At 42.3% G+C, this 21756-nt stretch overlaps 1 protein-coding gene across 5 annotated transcripts in view; it reads right to left on the reverse strand.

Annotated features, from left to right (window-relative positions):
• rapgef4a (Rap guanine nucleotide exchange factor 4a) overlaps positions 1-21756 on the reverse strand; it is a 389151-nt gene that overhangs the window by 107044 nt on the left and 260351 nt on the right. For 4 of the 5 annotated variants that reach the window (XM_085986188.1, XM_085986187.1, XM_085986185.1 and 1 more), the window contains 4 exons: positions 16786-16839; positions 12508-12614; positions 6773-6894; positions 5149-5332 (listed from right to left, as the gene is read on the reverse strand). In XM_085986188.1, coding sequence (XP_085842314.1) covers positions 5149-5332; positions 6773-6894; positions 12508-12614; positions 16786-16839 — 467 coding nt within the window. The remainder of the gene's footprint in view (positions 1-5148; positions 5333-6772; positions 6895-12507; positions 12615-16785; positions 16840-21756) is intronic. The other variant, XM_085986186.1, reaches the window with a different exon arrangement.

Consider the following 21756-nt stretch of genomic DNA (forward strand, 5'->3'; position numbering starts at 1 on the left):
AATTATTAAAACACTGAATTTATATAACTGCAAAGCTAGACTGAAAAAATCAAGGCATTGGGACAGAAAGCAGAAAAGAATTATTGGGTGATATGGACGTACCATTTGATGACCTGTGAACTTGGCAAAATTAGAGGCTTTGTCCCTTCATCTATGGGGTCTAACATGGATAATGTTGTAAAACAGTAGTGCGAGGTCAGCAGAGAGTGCTGAGAGTTTGGGTAAGTGTGAGAGTTCTTTAATTGTTATTTCTCTTTAAATCATTCTTGATAAGATTACTTAAGCAGTTTAAGTAAAGGGGAAAAGTTAAGTATTTGGGATTCTGTTGGTTTAAGAAGAGTAAAACAAGGTTACACTGCAGTAGGAGTAAATTGGCACAGCAGGCAGTGAAAACCAGCTTGTTAAACCAATCAGCAGGGGTGACTCATTTGGCTGTAAACAAACAAACAGTATAAAAAGACCATTGCTAGTGCGAGCAAGCACTGAGTGCGAGGTCAGCAGAGAGTGCTGAGAGATTGGGTAAGTGTGAGTTAGGGTAAGTGGGATGTTAGGTGCTCTTTTCAAACTTTAACTCTGTGGGTTGCAGTTAATAAGGCGTTTCTGGTGCAGAGTGACTGTTGGTGAACCATTTAACTGGTGTAATTAGAGGGATTGATTTAATTTAAATCCAATAAATTAAAGGGGATACTAGCATCTAAAATCGGGCAGAGGGTGTCCATAACTAACAATAAAAAATTTAATTAATTACACAGAATGGAGCAGGTGATGTGTTACTGTTGCGAGATGTGGGAGCCGGTGAACCCCATTGAGGCGCACGGTGATTACGTCTGTGACAAGTGTCTGCTGCTACAGGAACTCCAGCTCCGTGTTGATGAGCTGGAGTCTGAGCTTCAGACACTGCGACACATCAGGGAGGGGGAGAAGTTCCTGGACTCTGTGTTTCAGGAGATGGTCACACCTATGAAGTTAATTAATTCAGATGTAGCCCATGGTCAGGGACAGGACGGTGTGACTACGAGTGAGGCAGGTACGGGGATCCAGGAGGTAGTGTTGGAGGAGCCGCAGCCCTTGCTCTTGTCCAACAGGTTCGAGGTTCTTACTCCCTGTGGGGACAGGAGCAGGGACTGCAGGGAGGATGAGCAACCTGGCCACAGCACCATGGAGCGGGGGGCCATTCAAGAGGGGGGAGTAAATAGAAATGTTGTAGTGGTAGGGGATAGTATTATTAGGGGGATAGATAGAGTTCTCTGCAGCCGAGAGCGAGAGTCCCGTAGGCTGTGTTGCCTACCCGGTGCCAGGGTTAAGGACATCTCCTCTGGGCTGGAAAGAAACTTGCAGTGGGAGGGGGTGGATCCAGTTGTCGTGGTCCATGTTGGTACAAACGACATAGATAGGACTAGGAAGCCGGTTCTGTTAAAGGAGTATGAGCAGCTAGGGGTCAAATTAAAAGACAGAACCTCAAGGGTAATAATCTCTGGATTATTACCTGAGCCACGAGCGAATTTGGCTAGGACAAATAAAATTAGAGAGTTAAATGCGTGGCTCAAAGACTGGTGTGGGAGAAATGGGTTTTGCTTCCTGGGACACTGGCACCAGTACTGGGGCAGGAGGGAGCTGTTCCGTTGGGACAGGCTTCACTTGGCCAGTGCTGGGGCTAGAGTCCTGGCGGATCATATAACTAGGGCTGTAGAGAGGGCTTTAAACTAACTAGTTCCTAGAGAGCAAATAATAAAAATGACAACAGAGAAGGTCATAGACTTAGGTAGCAGTGGGGAAATTAAAAACCAGAGCATGTCAGGAAGGGGCAGAAGGTATGGAGTAAAAGGTAAAGTAATAAAAAAGGGCAAAAGCAGGAACTAAGTGTCACAAAACATATTTGAAAGTTCTCTATCTGAATGCACGTAGCATTCGTAACAAAATAGACGAGTTAATGGCACAAATAACTACATATGGGTATGATCTTGTGGCCATTACAGAAACATGGCTGCAGAGTGACAATGCCTGGGAATTAAACATACAAGGTTATTTAACGATCAGGAAGGACAGGCAGGAAGGAAGGGGAGGTGGGGTGGCTATGTTAATAAAGGAAGGAATCACTGTAATACAGAGAAATGATATTGGGTCAAAAGATCAGGATAATGAAACAGTTTGGGTGGAGATAAGGAATAATAAGGGGAAAAAAACACTAGTGGGCGTAGTCTATAGGCCTCCGAACAGTTGCAACTCTGTTGGACGGAGTATCAATCAGGAAATAGTTGAGGCTTGTAATAAGGGAACATCTATAATTATGGGGGATTTTAACTATCATATTAATTGGACAAATCAAATTGGGCAGGGCTGCCTTGAGGATGAGTTCATTGAATGTATTAGGGATGGGTTTCTTGAGCAGTATGTAACTGAACCGACCAGGGGGCAAGCAACCTTAGATCTGGTCCTGTGTAACGAGACAGGATTAATTAAAAATGTCCTAGTAAAGGATCCCCTTGGAATGAGTGACCATAACATGCTTGAATTCCATATTCAATTAGAGGGTGAGAAGGTTGGATCTCAAACAAGCGTGCTAAGCTTGAATAAAGGAGACTATGAAGGTATGAGTGCGGAATTGAGTAGAGTGGATTGGGAAAATAGATTAAAGGGTAAGATGATACATGATCAGTGGTGTACATTTAAGGAGTTATTTTACAACTTCCAAAAAAAATATATTCGACTGAGAAGAAAAGGGTGTAAAAGAAAAGACAGCCATCCGAGGCTAAGTAAAGAAATTAAGGATAGTATTCGACTAAAAACAAGGGCATATAAGGTAGCCAAATCTAGTGGGAGAATAGAGGATTGGGAAAACTTTAAAAGACAGCAAAAAATAACAAAAAGATTGATTAAGAAAGGGAAGATAGATTATGAAAGTAAATTAGCAAAAAATATAAAAACAGATAGTAAGAGTTTTTATAGTTATATAAAAAGAAAAAGGGTGGCTAAAGTAAATGTTGGTCCCTTAGAGGATGAGACCGGGAAATTAATGGTGGGAAATATGGAGATGGCAAAAACACTGAATGAATATTTTGTATCAGTCATTACAGTAGAGGACACTAAGAATATCCCAACACTGGACAAACAGGGGGCTATAGGGGGGGGAGGAGCTAAACACGATCAAAATCACTAAGGAAGTGGTACTTGGTAAAATAATGGGACTCAAGGCGGATAAATCACCTGGACCGGATGGCTTACATCCTAGGGTCTTGAGGGAAGTGGCGGTAGGGATTGTGGATGCATTGGTAATAATTTTCCAAAACTCCCTGGACTCGGCAAAGGTCCCGGCAGACTGGAAAACTGCTAATGTAACACCCTTTTTAAAAAGGGCAGTAGACAGAAGGCTGGAAACTATAGACCGGTTAGCCTAACATCTGTGGTAGGTAAAATTTTGGAGTCCATTATTAAGGAGACAGTAACAGGACATTTGGATAATCATAATTTAATAGGACAAAGTCAGCATGGTTTTATGAAGGGGAAGTCATGTTTGACAAATTTGCTGGAGTTCTTTGAGGAAGTAACATATAGGGTGGATAAAGGGGAACCAGTGGACGTAGTGTATTTAGACTTCCAAAAGGCATTTGACAAGGTGCCACACAAAAGATTATTGCTTAAGATAAAAAATCACAGGATTGGGGGTAATATTCTGGCATGGATAGAGGATTGGCTATCTAACAGAAGGCAGAGAGTTGGGATAAATGGTTCATTCTCAGACTGGCAATCAGTAACTAGTGGTGTTCCGCAGGGGTCAGTGCTGGGTCCCCAACTCTTTACAATCTATATTAACGATTTGGAGGAGGGGACTGAGTGTAACATATCAAAGTTTGCAGATGATACTAAGATGGGGGGGGAAAGTAGTGAGTGAGGAGGACATAAAAAACCTGCAAGGGGACATCGACAGGCTAAGTAAGTGGGCAGAGATTTGGCAGATGGAATACAATACTGGAAAGTGTGAGGTTATGCACTTTGGCAGGAAAAATCGTAGAGCAAGTTATTATCTTAATGGCAAGAAACTGGAAAGTACTGAAGTACAAAGGGATCTGGGGGTCCTGGTGCACGAAACTCAAAAGGTTAGTATACAGGTGCAGCAAGTGATTAAGAAGGCCAATGGAATGTTGGCTTTCATTGTTAGGGGGATAGAATATAAAAATAGGGAGGTATTGCTTCAGTTGTACAAGGTATTGGTGAGACCGCACCTGGAATACTGCATACAGTTTTGGTGTCCATACTTAATAAAAGACATACTTGCTCTCGAGTCAGTACAAAGAAGGTTCACTCGGTTAATCCCGGGGATGAGGGGATGGACATATGAGAAGAGGTTGAGTAGATTGGGACTCTACTCATTGGAGTTCAGAAGAATGAGAGGCGATCTTATTGAAACATATAAGATTGTGAAGGGGTTGGATCGGGTGGATGCGGGGAGAATTGTCCCGATGATGGGTGAAACTAGAACTAGGGGGCATAGTCTTAGAATAAGGGGCTGCTCTTTCAAAACTGAGATGAGGAGGAACTACTTCACTCAGAGGGTGGTAGGTCCATGGAATATGCTGCCCCCAAAAGCTGTAGAAGCTACATCATTACATAAATTTAAAACAGAAATAGACAGTTTCCTAGAAGTAAAGGGAATTAAGGGTTACGGGGAGCGGGCAGGAATTTGGACATGAGTCTAGGTTCGGATCGGTCATGGCCCTGTGGGTAGCGGAGCGGGCCCAGGGGCCATGTAGCCTGATCCTGCTCCTATTTCGTGTGTCTAATTCTGTTAGATTCAGGAGATGGTTCTGTGATAGTGGATTGGCGGTTAGGATCAGATCAGCCATGATCTTATTGAATGGCGGAGCAGGCTCGAGGGGCCGATTGGCCTACTCCTGCTCCTATTTCTTATGTTCTTATGTTCTTAAAGCTTCCAAGATAAACTCATTGGATCTGCTCTTAACTGATTGAGATAAATGGCTAAACTCAAACGGAAATAGGAAATCATGTGATTGTAACATTATCATCTATTAATGAAATAATTCTAGCATTGCAGTCAAACATTCACACAGTGAGTATATTAAAGAGTGGCTTCTCGCTTTAAATTCTAACCTACTTATTAAGAGTTGGAATAAGTTATTTTATTTTACTCACTGTTTTCGTAAAATCATTCTCATATGGGCATCTGGCCCAATCTGAGAAAGCAGAAGCATGGTTTCCTGTAGCTCCTCCTCGCACTCTTTTTTCTCCTCGTCTGTGGGTCCAAGGACATCCTCCTGCTCATCATCCAGAAACCGATAAAACAGGTACTTGTCCTGGAAATTGTGCTCTTGGTCCACTAGGACAGCAATGGTTTAAAAAAGTTAGAACTTAAATCTGGCTCTTAGTCACAGTTATCTATTTTAAAATAATGAACATCTTAACAGAGTACAAAAAAATAACTAATTTGTTTTAAACAATCTAATTTTTGGTGCCAGAAGTACCATCACAAAGATCAGCAAAGTCATTCAGCACATCTAGTTCATCCTTCAATAGAAAATGACAAACTCATCACAATAACTAACGTTCTCTTGAATGGCAAAGATTTTTTTTGCCTCCACTGATCTACCCTGAAAATTGTTTCAGGTATTAATCACTCTTTGCGTGAAGTGCTCCAGATCAGTCTTGAACATACCTTTTACCAGTTTGTACCCATGTGAGTTCCACTTATGCGCATTTGAAGGCAGGTACACATCTTCTCACTTGGCTCACCATACTCAGTAATATGCTGGTCCCCACTGAGCTGCAAACTCCCAGCATAAAGAAGCCCTGCCCTCAGCTCCGCTCCCAGGCGTCACTGACCCAGTAAGGGGAGGGCGGAGAGTCTTCCCCTTAGAAGGCTGACCAGGAAATCCCAGAATTGTCAAGGAACTGGGTCCAGCCATTTTCCTGTTGGTTCTGGCGGACTCCCGCTGGATCTAAAGGAGGAGTCTGGCAAAACCAGAGAGGAAGTTCAGGGCCATTATCCAGATCCCTCTGTAATGCTTTGAACGTGATACTGCCCCTTGTTTGGTACATCCTGCGAATTTGTCCAAATACATTGCATGCCTTAAGGTAGTTTATGTAAATCAGAAACTACAGGGGCACCAGTGCCAATTCTTGAGATGCTCTACAGAGTTGATCTTCCATGCCAAAATCATCCCCTAACTAGTAGCCACTGCTTCCTTTCTTTCAAGCACTCCTTATCAATCACTTCATAATTCCTCCTTGTACATACATGCCTCTTTTCACATTCACCAATGAAATAAAAGAGTAGATTTTGGGATTATCTGCATCAGTTATGCAGGTGCAGAATGGGTGCAGAGGAATCCGAATGTTTGGGGGGCAGTCCTTAGGGCCCGTTTTGTGCCCGATTCCCTCTGTCCACCATTTTCTGTCCGGCTGTACTTTGTGTGCTCGAGTGCTTGCGCACATTTCATGTCAAAGCCTCATTAACAAAGCAAAAATATTTACATGAATACCTGTTGCAATTTTCCAGGTTTTTCATCATGATTTCACTTTTTCCTCTTCAAAATCCATTTTGAATGGGTGCAACGAGAGTTTTTGTAAATATTTCCAAAATGTTTACTAATTTGAATTAATGGAATTATTTTTGGGCACAATTTTTATTTACACATTATGGTACATTTGATTTTAAAACGCACAAAAAATCCCATTATTGTCTTCTAAGTAAGTTGACTGTAACTTATTCATTAACTGTACATTAATGATACAGTATTTATTAAAACATAGGTTTTACCATGGTTCATGACTCCTTCCTCAAGCAGCACCTGCCACATGCCTACAGCCTGTGTGCGGGAATGGACACAAGGAGTCTGCTGTATGATCCAGTCCACTAATTCTGTGCCAACACAGCATTGTCTAGATAAAGGAGAGCATCTTTAAGAAATTATCAAAGATAAACCATTATAAAAAGACTTGCATTTATATAGCACCTTTCATGACCACCGGATGTCCCAAAAAGCTTTACAGCCAATGAAATACTTTTTGAAGTGCCATCACTGTTGTAATGTAGGAAAATAATAATTCAATATTTCAAAAAATAAACTCTATAAATTCAAATAGAAGAATGAGAGAGGATCTTATTGAAACATACAAGTTTCTGCGAAGGCTTGACATAATAGATGCCGAGAGGCTGTTGCCCCTGGCTGGAGAGTCTAGAAATAGGGGTCGCAGTCTCAGGATAAGGGGTTGGCCATTTAGGACTGAGAGGAGCAGGAATTTCTTCACTCCGAGTTGTGAAGCTCTGGGATTCTCTACCCCAGAGGGCTGTGGATGTTCAGTTGTTGAGTATATTCAAGGTGGAGATAGATAGATTTTGGACTCTAAAGGAATCAAGGGATATGGGGATCAGGCAGCAAAGTGGAGTTGAGGTCCTAGATCAGCCATGATCTTATTGAATGGCGGAGAAGACTCAAGGGACCGTATGGCCTACTCCTGCTCCTATTTCTTATGTTCTTAAAATATTGCCATTAGTGGAAACTACAAGCACACAACTTTTCATTTGTAATTATCCCATCAGTAGGTTTCCAGTTTTCTTTGCCTCTGTGCTATTCATAGTATAAGTTGAGCTGGTTACAAAGGAGGTAGATGGACATCAAGACTGACACCAACACCCAAGCTGCCATTCTGAGGCAACATCAATAGTTACACAGATGAAGGCCGGACAAAAGCTGTCACCAAGTGAACCTACTCCCCAAGTCACTCCATTGCATGATTATAACCTGAAGTTTTCCACAGCACAGAGCGCCAACTGTGCCTAGTATAAATCCTTTTTTTCCTTGCCTGGTGCATTGTGCTAATTCTGTTGCACTGACACAAAAAATTTTAACTAACAGCAAACAAAATAATTACTGCAAGCACAAAAACCATAAGTGAGATTCAGGTGCTCTGCTGGTGGTGCCTAATGAAAATGACCACCTCCGGCCATGATCAATTCAGCAAGTGTTAAAGTAAGAGTCTTTAAAACCAAGTCAAAACCATCAAATTTAATGCTAGAAATGCTGATGGTAAAGCTGCTACATTACACCACAGGACAATCCTGTTCTGTTGACAATCCAGAATTAAGCAAGAGGGTCATTGTTTCTGCTGATTTCTATCTGCTCCTCAAGATCCAATGAACTGAGACCCAACATTCAGGCCTGGGGTTTGAATTAGTATTTGAGGAAGAGGTCCTCAAGCAAAAATTTTTGAATGCAGAGGGAGTTCTTCAATTATTGCATTTCCTTTATTTTTATTTATTTCCTCTCATTGTTTTCTACTTCAATGCCATTCTGTTCCTCTTCTGTACATCTTTGTCCTTCTAATTTCTCTCTCTTTACTTCCTTGATCTTGGTTCTTGGCTTATTTTCTCATTATAATTCCTTGCTTCTTGCTTTCTTCACCTTATACATGCTGTTACATATCCTCCAACTTTTTATCCTCATCTCTGCTGGACAGCAGGTATTCAACAGGAGATAATTGAGGCTGTAATTGGTACCAAAGAGCAATCCCAGTTCTGAATGAGTTTCAATGAGCTTAGTTCCACCCACCAAATTAATAATGTAGCAAGTGTAGTAATATTATCAATAGCTATGAAATTTGCAATCTTGAAATCCTTGCAAGTCAAAAAAATACTTTTCATTAATTTCTAAATGGTCTTGTTTAGAAAGATCGTAATGTTGTGCTTCAATACATTTTGTTAGGAGCAGAACATGTATTTCATATTATTGAACTAAATAAAAATGTTCTGCCTATTTAAATTTTTAGAATACAATACATGATTTATTTTAAAATCTACATAGTTAATGTTTTTCTTGGTGTGTCTGCTAAACTGTGTCCCCATGCTTACCACATGACAACAGGCCAGTCAGATCACTGGAGAAAAAAAAATCATCTTGTGTTTAGCCACTATGATAGCTTCTTCCCCCCCTCCCCCTCCATTAATCCTCCACTCTGGATATTTTACCCATTCTACCAATCCTCAGATCCCTCCCAGACCAACTACAAGCCTCAGTGCTGCTCCACCTCAGGCCTACTCAGAGTGCTCCAGTTGTGCTTCATGCTCTGTCTCTCACTAGGCCTGTCTGAGTACTTCAGATTTGCTTTGCTCACTCTTAACTGTCAGCTTGGCTCATTAGTAGGACTGTCACCTCTGAGTCAGAAGGCCAAGGGTTCAATGCTATAAAAAAAACTTGCATTTATATAGTGCATTTCATGACCTCAGGATTTACAGCCAATGAAGTACTTCTTGAAGTGTAGTTACTGTTGTAAAGTAGGAAACGTAGCAGCCAGTAGGCACTCAGCAAGCTCCTACAAACAGCAATGTGCTGATGATCATATAATCTGTTTTTTGTGACGTTGGTTGAGGGATAAATATTGGACCAGGATACTAGAGAACTCCCCATGTCTTGTTTGAAATAATGCCATGGGATCTTTTACGTCCACCTGAGAGTAGACAATTTAACATCTCATCCGAAAGACGGCACCTCCAACAGTGCAGCATGCCTTCAGTACTGCACTGGAGTGCCAGCCTAGATTGTTGTGCTCAAGTCTCTGGTGTGGGACTTGAACCCACAACCTTCTGACTCAGAAGCAGGAGTACTACCCACTGAGTCACGGCTGACACTATATCCAGGGCATAAACACTGAGGGAGTGCTTCAGTGCCAGAGATGTTGTCTTTCAGTTGAAACATTAAAGTGAGAACCTGTCTACCTGATCAGGTGGATATAAAAGATCCCATAACAATTTGAAGAAGAGCAGTGGAGTTTTGAAACATTCATCCCTCAATCAATACCATGAAAACAAATCAACTTGTCATTTATCTCCGTACTGTTTATGAAACCTTGCCTTGTACAAATTGACTGCCACATGTGCCTACATAACAACAGTGACTATATTTCAAAAGTAATTTATTGGTTGTAAAGCACTTTGGGATATTAAGGACTTGGAAAAGGTGCTAAATAAATGTAAGTGCTTTTTTCTTTCCTTCCTGCAGAAGCCTGACAAGAATGCTCTAACTCCACTCCCTCCCACTAGGCCTCCACTACAGTCCTGCTTCCTACCATTCTTTGAAGCTCCAGATCTATTCTGACCATTCTATACCCCTCCCCGCTGTCGCTTTCACACTAAATTGCACTCCAAGTTAGAGGCACAGCAGCATGCTGTTGCAGATTAGGAGCTGAATTTTAGACAGTGGACAGATTCCCTCACTAGCTGATCAACTGATTTGTCAAGAGAAAAAAAGCAGCAGGATCAGTACTCGGAAATTCAGCTGATCTACCATTCCTGATGCTAACTTAGCCTGTGTGCCATCTTAAAACTCGTGCTCTTACTCTACAATTGCACCCTACTGTGCTCCCAATTCAGATTCCAGCAATACTCCACCAGTTCCAACAAAAGCTTACCATCTAGCTTTCCATGAAACTTTTAGCCATCAAGCCCTGACTCAACTCTTTCCGCAATTCAGCTAAGGCCTAGGGACCCACTATACTTCATCCCTACTGCTTTGAGGCTGGAGCTCTATTGCACTCCCTTCCTATTCCAGCTTCAGACTCAGGCCCTGTAGTACTACCTTCCCCATTGCACCCTACAGTGCCCTCAGACACTGCAGCCTTCCCAATCCGGGCCCATGCCTCAACTTCCTTACTCAGCTCATCTATTACAACAGTTCGTAGACATGCCAGATCTCGTCAGCACCTTAATTCCAGACTGTGATATCAACAGGAACACCATGCATATTCTGGAATCCAAGATTATGACTTTGGATACACTGGTTTAACATCTAGCCCCCACCAACTCCTTCTCCCTCCCTTCCAGCCCAAGCATCAAACCCCAGTATTTCGTACACCTGTGCATGTTACAGCACCTCCCGGATTGCTTCTCCCCCACAATGTCCAGATTCCCATTTCTGACCAGGTACATTTGGCTCTCATCCTGCCTTTAATAAAACATGCAAATTCTGTAAATCAGTAATGGAACATGTCTGAGATACATACAGACACAGTATGAAAGACAGAAAGGAGACAAACTAGATAAAGTTACAGAAAGAGCGAAAGCAAGACAGATGCAGAAACAATGGAAGTGTGAGAAAGCCATAGATAGAGAAAAAGAAAAGGAAGGAATGATGGTAGGAAAGACAGAAGACAAACCGAAAGTAACAGAGAATGACAGAACGAATTAGAGAATGGGAGAGAAACAGTTATAGGAAGAGAAACACACTTTTGGAACCAGATACACAAATCACTAAAAGTAGTGACACAGGTTAATAAGGCCATAAAAAAAGCAAACACATCACTGGGGTTCATTTCTAGAGGGATAGAATTGAAAAGCATTGAAGTTATGTTAAACTTATATAGAACTTTAGTTAGGCCACACATGGAGTACTTTGAGCAGTTCTGGTCGCCATATTTTAAAAAGGATATAGAGGCACTGGGGAAGGTGCAAAAAAGATTTACTAGAATGATACCAAAACTGAGAGGTTATACCTATCAGGAAAGATTGAACAGGCTGGGGCTCTTTTCTCTAGAAAAAAGACTGAGGGCTGAGCTGATAGAGGTCCTTAAGATTATGAAAGGGTTTGATAGGGTAGATGTAGAGAAGATGTTTCCACTTGCAGGCGAGACTAGAACTAGTGGCCATAAATATAAGATGGTCACTAATAAATCCAATAGGGAATTCAGGAAAAACTTGTTTACCCAGAGAGTGGTTAGAACGTGGAACTCGTTACCACAAGGAGTAGTTGAGGCAAATAGTATAGATACATTGAAGGGAAAGCTAGATAAGCACATGAGGGAGCAAGGAATAGAAGGATATGTTGATGGGGTTAGATGAAGAAGGGTGGGAGATGGCTCGTGTGGAACATAAACACCGGCATGGACCTGCTGGGCCGAAAGGTCTGTTTCTGTGCTGTAAATACTTTGTAATACAATTTTATTCATGAGCAATGCCACAGGAGATCAACTAGTATTATATTAAAAATATAATCCCAGAAAAGTTAGCTCTCAAAGGATAAGTGCAATTAGTTTTTCTTTAAATGTATGAAATTCTTCCATTCTCCCCTCCTTCCAAACTATTTTGCTGCCCATCCGTCTTTCGTAACCACGACAGGAAGTAGGCAGGAGGCCACTTCAAAACTTCAGCAATGCCACTCATTAAACAGCAGGCTTCATAACATAAGGTTTCCATCAGATTCCCTCACCCCCGAGGGAGCACCAGGCAGAGGTCAGATGGCTCCCTGCAGCACTGTGACCGATAGGAACACAGCAGAGTGTAGGTAGGAAGGCAAAGAGAAGATATGAGAACTTGCATCCTTCTACTCTTGTCATACTAACTATTGTTGCTCCCGTGCACCCCTACCCTGACACACATTTTGACATGGAGTTTAAATCAATTGTTTCTATTGGTATTACTCATTTCCAACTTTAAGCAGAAAGGCTTCTAAAATGAATGAAAAATATTTTTTAAGCATTATAATATTGTTGCACCGCACTCACTTATAGGTCTTCAGGTGGTATTTCCGGTCTCTTATCATGTGAGGTGCTTGAGACAATATTGCATTTCGTAAAATCTTTCCAGCTCTCAGGATTTTTTCAGATGGAACCTAGTATGGAATAAAATATAAAAGACTCAAGCAACCAGTTCACACTTAATATATTTGAATATTCTACATTTAAAAGCTTGTAGATAAAGACATTTTTTAGAATAAAATCCAAATATGACTACGATGTGACGAACAGCAAGACGCTCATGCTCTGTGTCTTCAACTACTTTGCTTTGGAAGCAACTAGAGTTCACAGTTTTTAAACTGCATCTTAAGGGGTAATCTTAAAGCTGACATTAAATATGCAGCTTCTGAAATATTTCAAGCTGGGAATTTTTTCAGATAAATAAATCTGAAATTAAAATAACTGAAAATAAAATGTAAAAACCATGTATGTAACTTTATATTTTCACCTAGAATTACACCAAATATCCAGCACAAAAACAGGCCTTTTGGCCCAACCAGTCCATGCGGGCATTTATGCTCCACTCGCGCCTCCACCCATCCTTCCTCATCTAACTATCAGCATAACCCTCTAATCCCTTCTCCCTCATATGCTTATCTAGCTTCCCCTTAAATGCATCTATACTATTCGCCTCAACATTCCCTGTGGTAGCAAGTCCTACATTCTCACCAATCTCTGGGTAAAGTGTTTCCTGAATTCCCTATTGGATTTATTAGTGACCATCTTATATTTATGGCCCCTAGTTCTAGTCTTGCCTGCAAGTGGAAACATTTCCTCTACATCTACCCTATCAAACCCTTTCATAATCTTAAAGACCTCAATCAGCTCACCCCTTAACCTTCTCTTTTCAAGAGAAAAGAGCCCCAGCCTGTTCATTCTTTCCCGATGGGTATACCCTCGTCATCCTTGTAAATCTTTTTTGCACCCTCTCTAGTGCCTCTATATCCTTTTTATAATATGGCGACCAGAACTGCACACAGTACGCCAAGTGTGGTCTAATCAAGATTCGATACAAGTTTAGCATAAATTCTCGATTTTTCAATTTTATCCCTCTAGAAATAAGCCCCAGTGCTTTGTTTGCTTTTGTTATGGCCTTAGTGACCTGCATTGCAACTTTTAGGTGATTTTTGAATTTCTACTCCCAGATCCCTTTACTCCTCTACCCCATTTAGATTCTTAGGGGGAAAAAATTCAGTTGTTTGCGCCTCCCATTAGCGCCTTAAGAGGGCGCAAAGCAACTAGCACCCGGGTGCGGCGATGTTTGCGCCGCTCACGAAATTAACTAGACTTTTGCGGCAGCGCTAAACACTACCTGTACTGGCCGCGCTAGACGTGCTCCTATCTAGCTATCCAGCAAGTTAAACACTCATTCAAAATAATTCTTCCTGAAGCGGTTGCTGTTTTGAAGCTTTTACTTGAACAAATTTGTGAAACTGTAAACAAAGACAAAGTATGTTTTGTACATAAACTGAGTACTACACATTCGATATTACACAAGATACAAACATATTTACAACAGTATAGACTAATTGTATAACTAACTAACATTTGAACTAACTTCTGTAACTATTAAATATTAACCTTTTATAAACATAGTATTATCAAAATATTACTCTGACAACATTGCTATTATGCCAAGAACTAAAGATACTCACAGGTATTGCGTTTGGCCTAACATATGAAGTCAGATTACATTAGATTGTAAGTGGAACCTCTCATAGCAAATTCTCCATTACTCAAGTCAGGTTCTTCCTGGCAAAACTGCTTCCTGGGGTCAACAGGAAGAAAGGTAAGGAGGTCAAATGACCTCTCACAGGAAGAAAGGAACAAAGGTCAAATGACCTCACACAGGAAGGAACAGATGACCTTTCCAGCTTACAAACTGTTAACACAATAACCGCCACCAGAGGGTGCTATTGCATGTAAAAATGTCCATCGGTCCAGAACACTACCGCCACGATCTCCTGCACCGGCAGATCGTGACGTCAGTCGATTGCGCAACGCCCCAGATATTGAGTGGCGCCCCTGCCTTACCGCCTGCCGCTAGCAACGACAGGTTGAGGGGAGCGTTTTGCAGTCAGAAAGGGACTGAGGGAGCACTATTTAAAGACAACCGCTTTCTGCCTTTTTTTGTTGGTGACATTTTTGCACCACGCATTCTGTGAGAGAGAGAGAGAGAGAGATAGAGAGACACACACACACTTCTGGAGAGATTCAACACTGTGTGAAGAGTTTTGAGTACTGAGCAGCACTTTGCAGGTTTATTTTGATTTGCCCTTCCTTGCTTCGCCACCGCTCTGAGGTAGCACCTCGCTCCTCGGCCTTTGCGCCTTAAGACAGGTGTGAAGCACCTGATTTAGCGCTCCAATCACCTCCAGGGGCGATAAAAGCCAAGTTTGCCGACGGAGGCAATAATTAGCGCCAGGCGCTAAACTTTACACACGGCCGATAATGGCGCCCCAAACGGGGCGATACTGAATTTCCCCCCCCTATTTTCTAAGTAATATGCGACCTCTTTACAGGAAACTTTCTGGTATCCGGCACTGACGGGACCGAGCTAGTGCCGTACCATCAAAACTGCCGTAGAAACCAGCGCTAATGTTAAAACATACGGAGCTTTTGAGCTCCGTGTGAATCAACAAACCCTGTTGCTTAGCAACAGCTTCAAAACAGTCGGCCGCAGCTTAAAAGCGTCTCTGTAGCTAAGCAACAGCTTCAGCTAGACCTTGCAGAGCCTGACTGGGAAAAAAAAGCAACGAGAAGTAAAAAACTTATGGAAACGGCTCCTGAATTTTGACGGTAAATAGAGCCAGTTAAACGAAAGTTTCCTGTATTTTTCTTACCAAAATGTAATACCTCACAATTATTTATGTTGAAATTCATTTGCCAATGATATGACCATTCTGCAAGTTTATTAATGTCTTCTTGTAATTTGTTGCAGTCCCCCTCAGTGTTCACCATCCCCCCCCAATTTGGTGTTGTCCACAAATTTAGAAATTTTGCTTTTGATTCCAAATTCTAAATCATTGATATAAATTGTGAACAGCAGTGGTTCCAGCACTGATCCTTGTGGGACGCCACTTTCCACCTTCTGCTACTCTGAATAGCTATCCTTTACCCCAACTCTCTGCTTTCCGTCTTTCAGCTAGCCAGCCAGCTATCGATTATGCTATTTGTCCCCTAACTCTGCAAGCTCTGACCTTATTCAGTAGTCTATGTGGTACCTTATCAAAGGCCTTTGGAAATCTAGATCTATTCCTAGAATTTAGAAGAATGGGAGTTGATCTCATTAAAACACAAAATTCTTACAGGGCTCGACAGGGTAGATGCTGGGAGGATGTTTCCCCTGGCTAGGGAGTCTAGAACTAGGGGTCACAGTCTCGGAATAAGGGGTCAGCCATTTAGGACTGAGATGAGGAGAAATTTCTTCACCAAAGGGTTGTGAATCTTTGGAATTCTCTACCTCAGAGGGCTGTAGATGCTCAGGTCATTGAGTATATTCAAGACAGAGATCGATAGATTTTTGGATATTAAGAGAATCATGGGATATAGGGATAGTGCAGTAAGGTGGAGTTGAGATAGAAGATCAGCCATGATCTTATTGAATGGTGGAACAGGCTTGACGAACTGAATAGCCTACTCCTGCTCCTATTTCTTACATTCTTATGTTCTTACCTATTACATTACCCTCGTCTACTCTCTTTGTTAACTCTTCAAAGAGTTCAATGAGGTTGGTCAAGTAAGATTTTCCCTTTTGAAATCCATGTTGATTATTCATTATCATATTTTTGGTTTTTAGATGTTTTTCTATTTTCTCCTTTAGCATTATTTTTCCTACTACCGATGTTAAGCTGACTGGTCTATAGTTCCCTAGACATGTTCCATCTCCCTTCTTAAATGTAGGTATAACGTTAGCGATCCACCAGTCCACTGGCAATACACCTTTTTCTAATGAATTATTAAATATGTGTAATAGTGCCTCTGCTATCTCTTCCCTCGATTCTTTTAAAGATAGTAATTTTGGCTACAGTAGGACTGCTCTACAGTATGTTCCTGAGGACCCAAACTAGAATCCCACTTTATTCCATGTTAAACATTTGACTGCTTTTAGTGATTTCCAGTCTCGTACATTTTGTTGGGATTCCATTTTACTTTAAAAAATGTCTGAATATAACATACTCTTAAAAGGACTATGAAAAAATTATAAGGTTACATAAATTTATACAATCTTCATCACAAAGCAGTTCAGTTGTAAATTCCCATTACCTGGGTAATGGTTTTAACAGGATGTAGAGGGACTCGATTTTCAATAACTGGTGTCTGAAAAATAAACATGGGAAAACTAAAACTAAATGAAAATATCAATACAATTGTGCATAAAAGCCAATCAAAAAATGAACAAAACTAAAATGGTAATGCAGAAAAAGTAATGATGTAATGCAATGGGGGGAATTTTAACCTAATAAACGGGTGGGTTGGGGTTGTATGGGAAGTTAAAGCGTTAAAAATCTGAATTCAACCAGAACCCGCCTCCAACCCACCCACTTCCTGTTTTAACGAGGCGGGATGGGGGGCGGGCAGCCAATCCTCTCCCAGGAGACAGGTCGTCCATTTAAATATTATAGTGAGGCTGTAAGCCTCTGCTTTAACCTCTAGTTTCAATTTAACTTCAGCTGGTCAGGTTTTGCAGGCCTCGTAAAACCCGCTAGCTAAAGTAAGGTGAGGACTGCTGGATCCAGGAGGTAAGTGTCTTTTAGATATATATTTCATAAAGAAAAAAGCCCCTCAAACAATCTATTTCAAGCAGTTTTAAGTTTTGAATAGTACTACATTCTGTGTGCTCATGCGATTTGCTTCAATTATCCCTGGATTTTTGCCAGTCACAAAGCCTGGATGAAAATTAGATGGCAGCTGAAGAAATAAACACACATGTTGCACAATGCAGAACTGTAACTCTCCCAATACAAAACATTTAGGATGTAATGTCATAAGCAACAGTTTTCTCAAATGGCCCATTGTAATTCTTGCCTGTCCATGAGGCAACAAACTTTAAAATCACATTAGATACAATGAATGGATATAATTCAACATGACCCATCTCAACCGTCATTTCAATACATCTTCCAAGTAGTAAAGCACTGAAGGTGGGCTCTGGACTCTGCCACTTTAACCTGAAACCCTGATTTTAACCTTATTATGTCCGTGTACAATTGAGACCCGGACTGCAGGAGTTGATTATAACAAGTTTTTACTGAATGGAGACAACTTGGAAACTGAAACTACAGAAGCCTGCTAGGGCCTTTTATACAGGGGTGGTCACTGCCGGTACTGCAGTCTGAGACCAGTTCTTCCCTTAAAGGTACATACACAACAATTCCTCCCCTTTTAGATAAACAGTACATAACATTCATTTAACAACTAAATAATAACTAATTACAATTACAATTATGGTTGCTAGATACATTGGTTGAAGTTAAGCAATTATAAGTTCAGTCTTTGAGGAGGCTTCCTGATTCTGTCTGGATAACGCCTCTTTGGGATATCAGGTTCTTCTGGCAAGGTTGAGTCGGGATCAATGTCGTCGTTTGGTTCGTCTGCTTCCAATATCACCGATTCTGCGGTAGATGCAATTGGTACTTCAGTTTCATCGCCAGGTGTATCGGATCGTGCTGTGGAGTTGACGTTTTCCAGTGACTCTAGAATCTGGTCAGCATGGCGTCTTACAATGCTCTCTCCAACGTCCACGGTATACATTAGAGGTCCTTGCCGTGTACAGATCGTTCCTGGCTGCCATTTCTCTGTGCGGTAGTCCCGGGCCAAAACTGGTTGACCTATCTTAAAACTCCTGGTCGGCCTTTCATTCATATTCTGAAACTGCTTGTTCTCCACATCTCTTCTGACGTTTGGCTTAACCAAATCCAAGCGGCATCATAGTCTTCGATTGAAGAACATCATGGCTGGAGTTTGGTTGGTAACCGCATGTGTCGCAAACAAGAAGCTATCCACCTTGTGTTGTAGGGGTATATCTTCATTACACATTGCCTTGATAGCCTTCTTGAATGTTTGAACAAACCTCTCGGCCAATCCATTAGTGGCTGGATGATATGGGGCGGATGTGTAATGCTTAACACCATTGTTCTTTTAAGAACCTCCGGAACTCTTCAGACACAAACTGTGGTCCATTGTCAGAGCAAATCTGTTCAGGCAGCCCATTCCTGGCGAATATGGTTCGTAAGACTGTGATAGTTTTTTCTGTGGTGGTTGAGGACATTTTTATTACCTCTGGCCACTTTGAATGTGCATCCACCGCAATTAAAAACATCGAGTCCATGAAGGGACCAGCAAAATCAATGTGCACCCTTTGCCATGGAGATGAGGGCCACTCCCATGGATGTAGAGGGGCTTGTGGTGGGGCGTTTTGGACCTTCTGGCATCCTGTACAGCTCTTGGTCATCTCTTCCATTTCTCTATCGATTCCCGGCCACCACACAAACGCTCTGGCTAAGTTCTTCATTTTTACCCCTCCCAGATGACCCTCATGAAACTCATTGAGCACTCTATCCTTCAATTTGGGTGGAATTACTACTCTGGATCCACACATCAAGGTTCCTCTGCACACCGACAGCTGTTCTCTTCTCGGCGAGAATGCTGGCAGCAGTGGTTCGCCATGTGCTGGCCATCCCTTCACCGTTAAATCATAGACCCAGGAGAGTGTCGGGTCATTTCGTGTTTCCTTTTCTATGTTTGCATTCGTCACAGGGAGACATTCGACTATAGTCGAGTGGAATAACTCCACTGGATCCACTGCCAGTTCTTCTTCCACCGTCGGCAACGGTAGGCGCGACAATCCATCAGCATTCCCATGCTGTTTAGTTCCTTTGTACTCGATGTCATATTGGTGTGCCCCTAGGAAAAGGGACCACCTCTGTAGCCGTTGTGCCGTCATTATCGGTACGCCCTTCTGAGGGTTGAAAATGGAGACGAGAGGTTGATGATCAGTTAGTAGAGTAAATTTCTGACCGTGCAGGTAGTGATTGAACTTCTTCACCCCCCACACCAGGCTGAGGGCCTCTGTCAATCTGGGCGTAGTTACGCTCGGCTGAAGTTAACGAGCGTGACGCAAAAGCTATCGGCCTCTCTGAACCATCAAGGAATTTATGTGACAGTACCGCCCCAATGCCGTAGGGAGACGCATCACACGCCAGTCTTATCGGTAGTGATGGGTTGTAGTGAGCCAATACTTCTCGAAGTGATTAGGTCCTTACTCTTCTGAAAGGCCCGCTTACATTCATCGCTCCATTTCCATGCTACTCCCGTTCGTAGTAGGGCGTTCAGTGGATGCAGAATAGTGGACAAATTCGGCAAAAACTTATGGTAGTAATTCACCAATCCGAGGAATGACCTCAGTTGCGACACATTTTCAGGCGCTGGAGCCTTAACTACCGCTTCAATTTTGTCAGGGGACTTATGCAACCCCTCTTCATCAATCACGTGGCCACAATACGATATCTGTTTCTTAAAAAACTCACACTTGGGGCGATTGGCTCGTAGCCCATGTTCATGTAGTCTAGTGAGCACCTGCTCTAGGTTGGCAAGGTGTTCACTGTCATCTTCACCTGTCACTAGGATGTCGTCCAAGTAACACCGAGTCCCCGGAATCCCTTGCAGGACTTGTTCCATCGCTCTTTGCCATATTGCCGGAGCTGATGCTACTCCGAATACCAGTCGATTATACTGGTAAAGACCTTTGTGAGTGTTTATCGTGAGATACTTCCGAGAGGATTCTTCAACCTCCATCTGCAAATATGCTTGTGCTCGGTCAATTTTTGCAAAACGCTTCCCTCCAGATAGTGAGGCGAAGATATCTTCTATCCTTGGAAGAGGATATTGTACTGCGTGAAGGACTGGGTTCACCGTCACCTTGAAGTCCCCACAGATGCGAACCTTCCTTGGCTCCTCAGACTTATTGTTTAACGTTTTCTTCATGACAGGAACGATGGGTGTCGCCCACTCGCTCCAGTCTACCTTAGATAACATGCCTGCCTTCTCCAGATTCTCCAGCTCTGCCTTGACGGCTGGGCGAATTGCATAGGGTACCGGTCTTGCTTTGAAAAACTTGGGAATTGCATTCTCCTCTATTTGTATCGAGGCGGTTACGCCTTGAAGAGTGCCCAGTTCTTGTTGAAATACCTCTTTGGCGTCAGCTAAGATTGTTGACAATCGTCCAGGAGTGACGTCGTCATCCTTTTTACCAGCCACCGTCAGTGCCTGAATGGAGTGCCAGTCTAAACTTATCTTTCTGATCCATTCACGTCCCAATAACGGTGGTCCACCATCTTGCAGAATGTAGAGATACAATTTCCGTATTTTCTTGCCGTTGTATTCGACAGGCACCCTTATTTTTCCTCTGGGGTATACTTTTTGCCCCGTATACGTCCTCAAGACAATGGATGTCTCTCTCAAGGGTATGTGTGAGAATAGCCGCTCGTAGTCTCGTCGATTCATGACGGTTAGAGCTGATCCTGTATCCAATTCCATTTTGACTTGGGACCCTATCGTGAGGGTGACCCAAATGGTTCGGTGATCCTCTTTTGCGATTACGTTGTGAAGTTTGAGACAGCTTAGTCTCTTGTTCCCGGATTCACTGTCGCTCATCTGGTCTTCGGAACTACTGTCCGTCATCTTTTGTACTTTCCTGTACGGTTCCTTAGTAGCCTTTTTGTTGTCGTTGGTCTTCTTCCCAGACCTGCAAACTCGTGCAATGTGTCCCATCTTTCCGCATTGCCTGCATATTTTGTCCTTGGACCAGCAGTCCTTCTGGTCATGGTTTGTTCTGCCGCAGCGATAACATTTTGCAAATCCCCATGTCATTTCGTGGGTGCCGTATTCCTGTGGCTTTTGTTGTATTTCCGCAGCTCCCCTTGCTGCTGCTTCGTACGATACTGCCACGCTGAAAGCCTTATCTAGCGTCAGCTCTTTCTCTGAGAGTAACCTCTTCTGGGTTCCTTCACTCAGGAGTCCACAGACAAATTTGTCCCATAAGGTATCTGCCAGTCCTGCTCCGAACTGGCAGTGCTTTGATAGCTTGCGTAGTTCCGTAAGGTAATCAGCATTGCTCTCATCTTTATGCTGATTTCTCCTGTGGAATTTAAATCTTTCTGCTATCAGCAGCGGTGTAGGATTTAGGTGTTCCTGTAGGATAGCAACAATTTTGTTAAAACTCTTCGCCTTCGGTTT

Source organism: Somniosus microcephalus, chromosome 4 (genome assembly GCF_052327205.1).
Source record: "Somniosus microcephalus isolate GS21.2 chromosome 4, FLI_Smic_1.0, whole genome shotgun sequence".
Taxonomy (NCBI): Eukaryota; Metazoa; Chordata; class Chondrichthyes; order Squaliformes; family Somniosidae; genus Somniosus; species Somniosus microcephalus.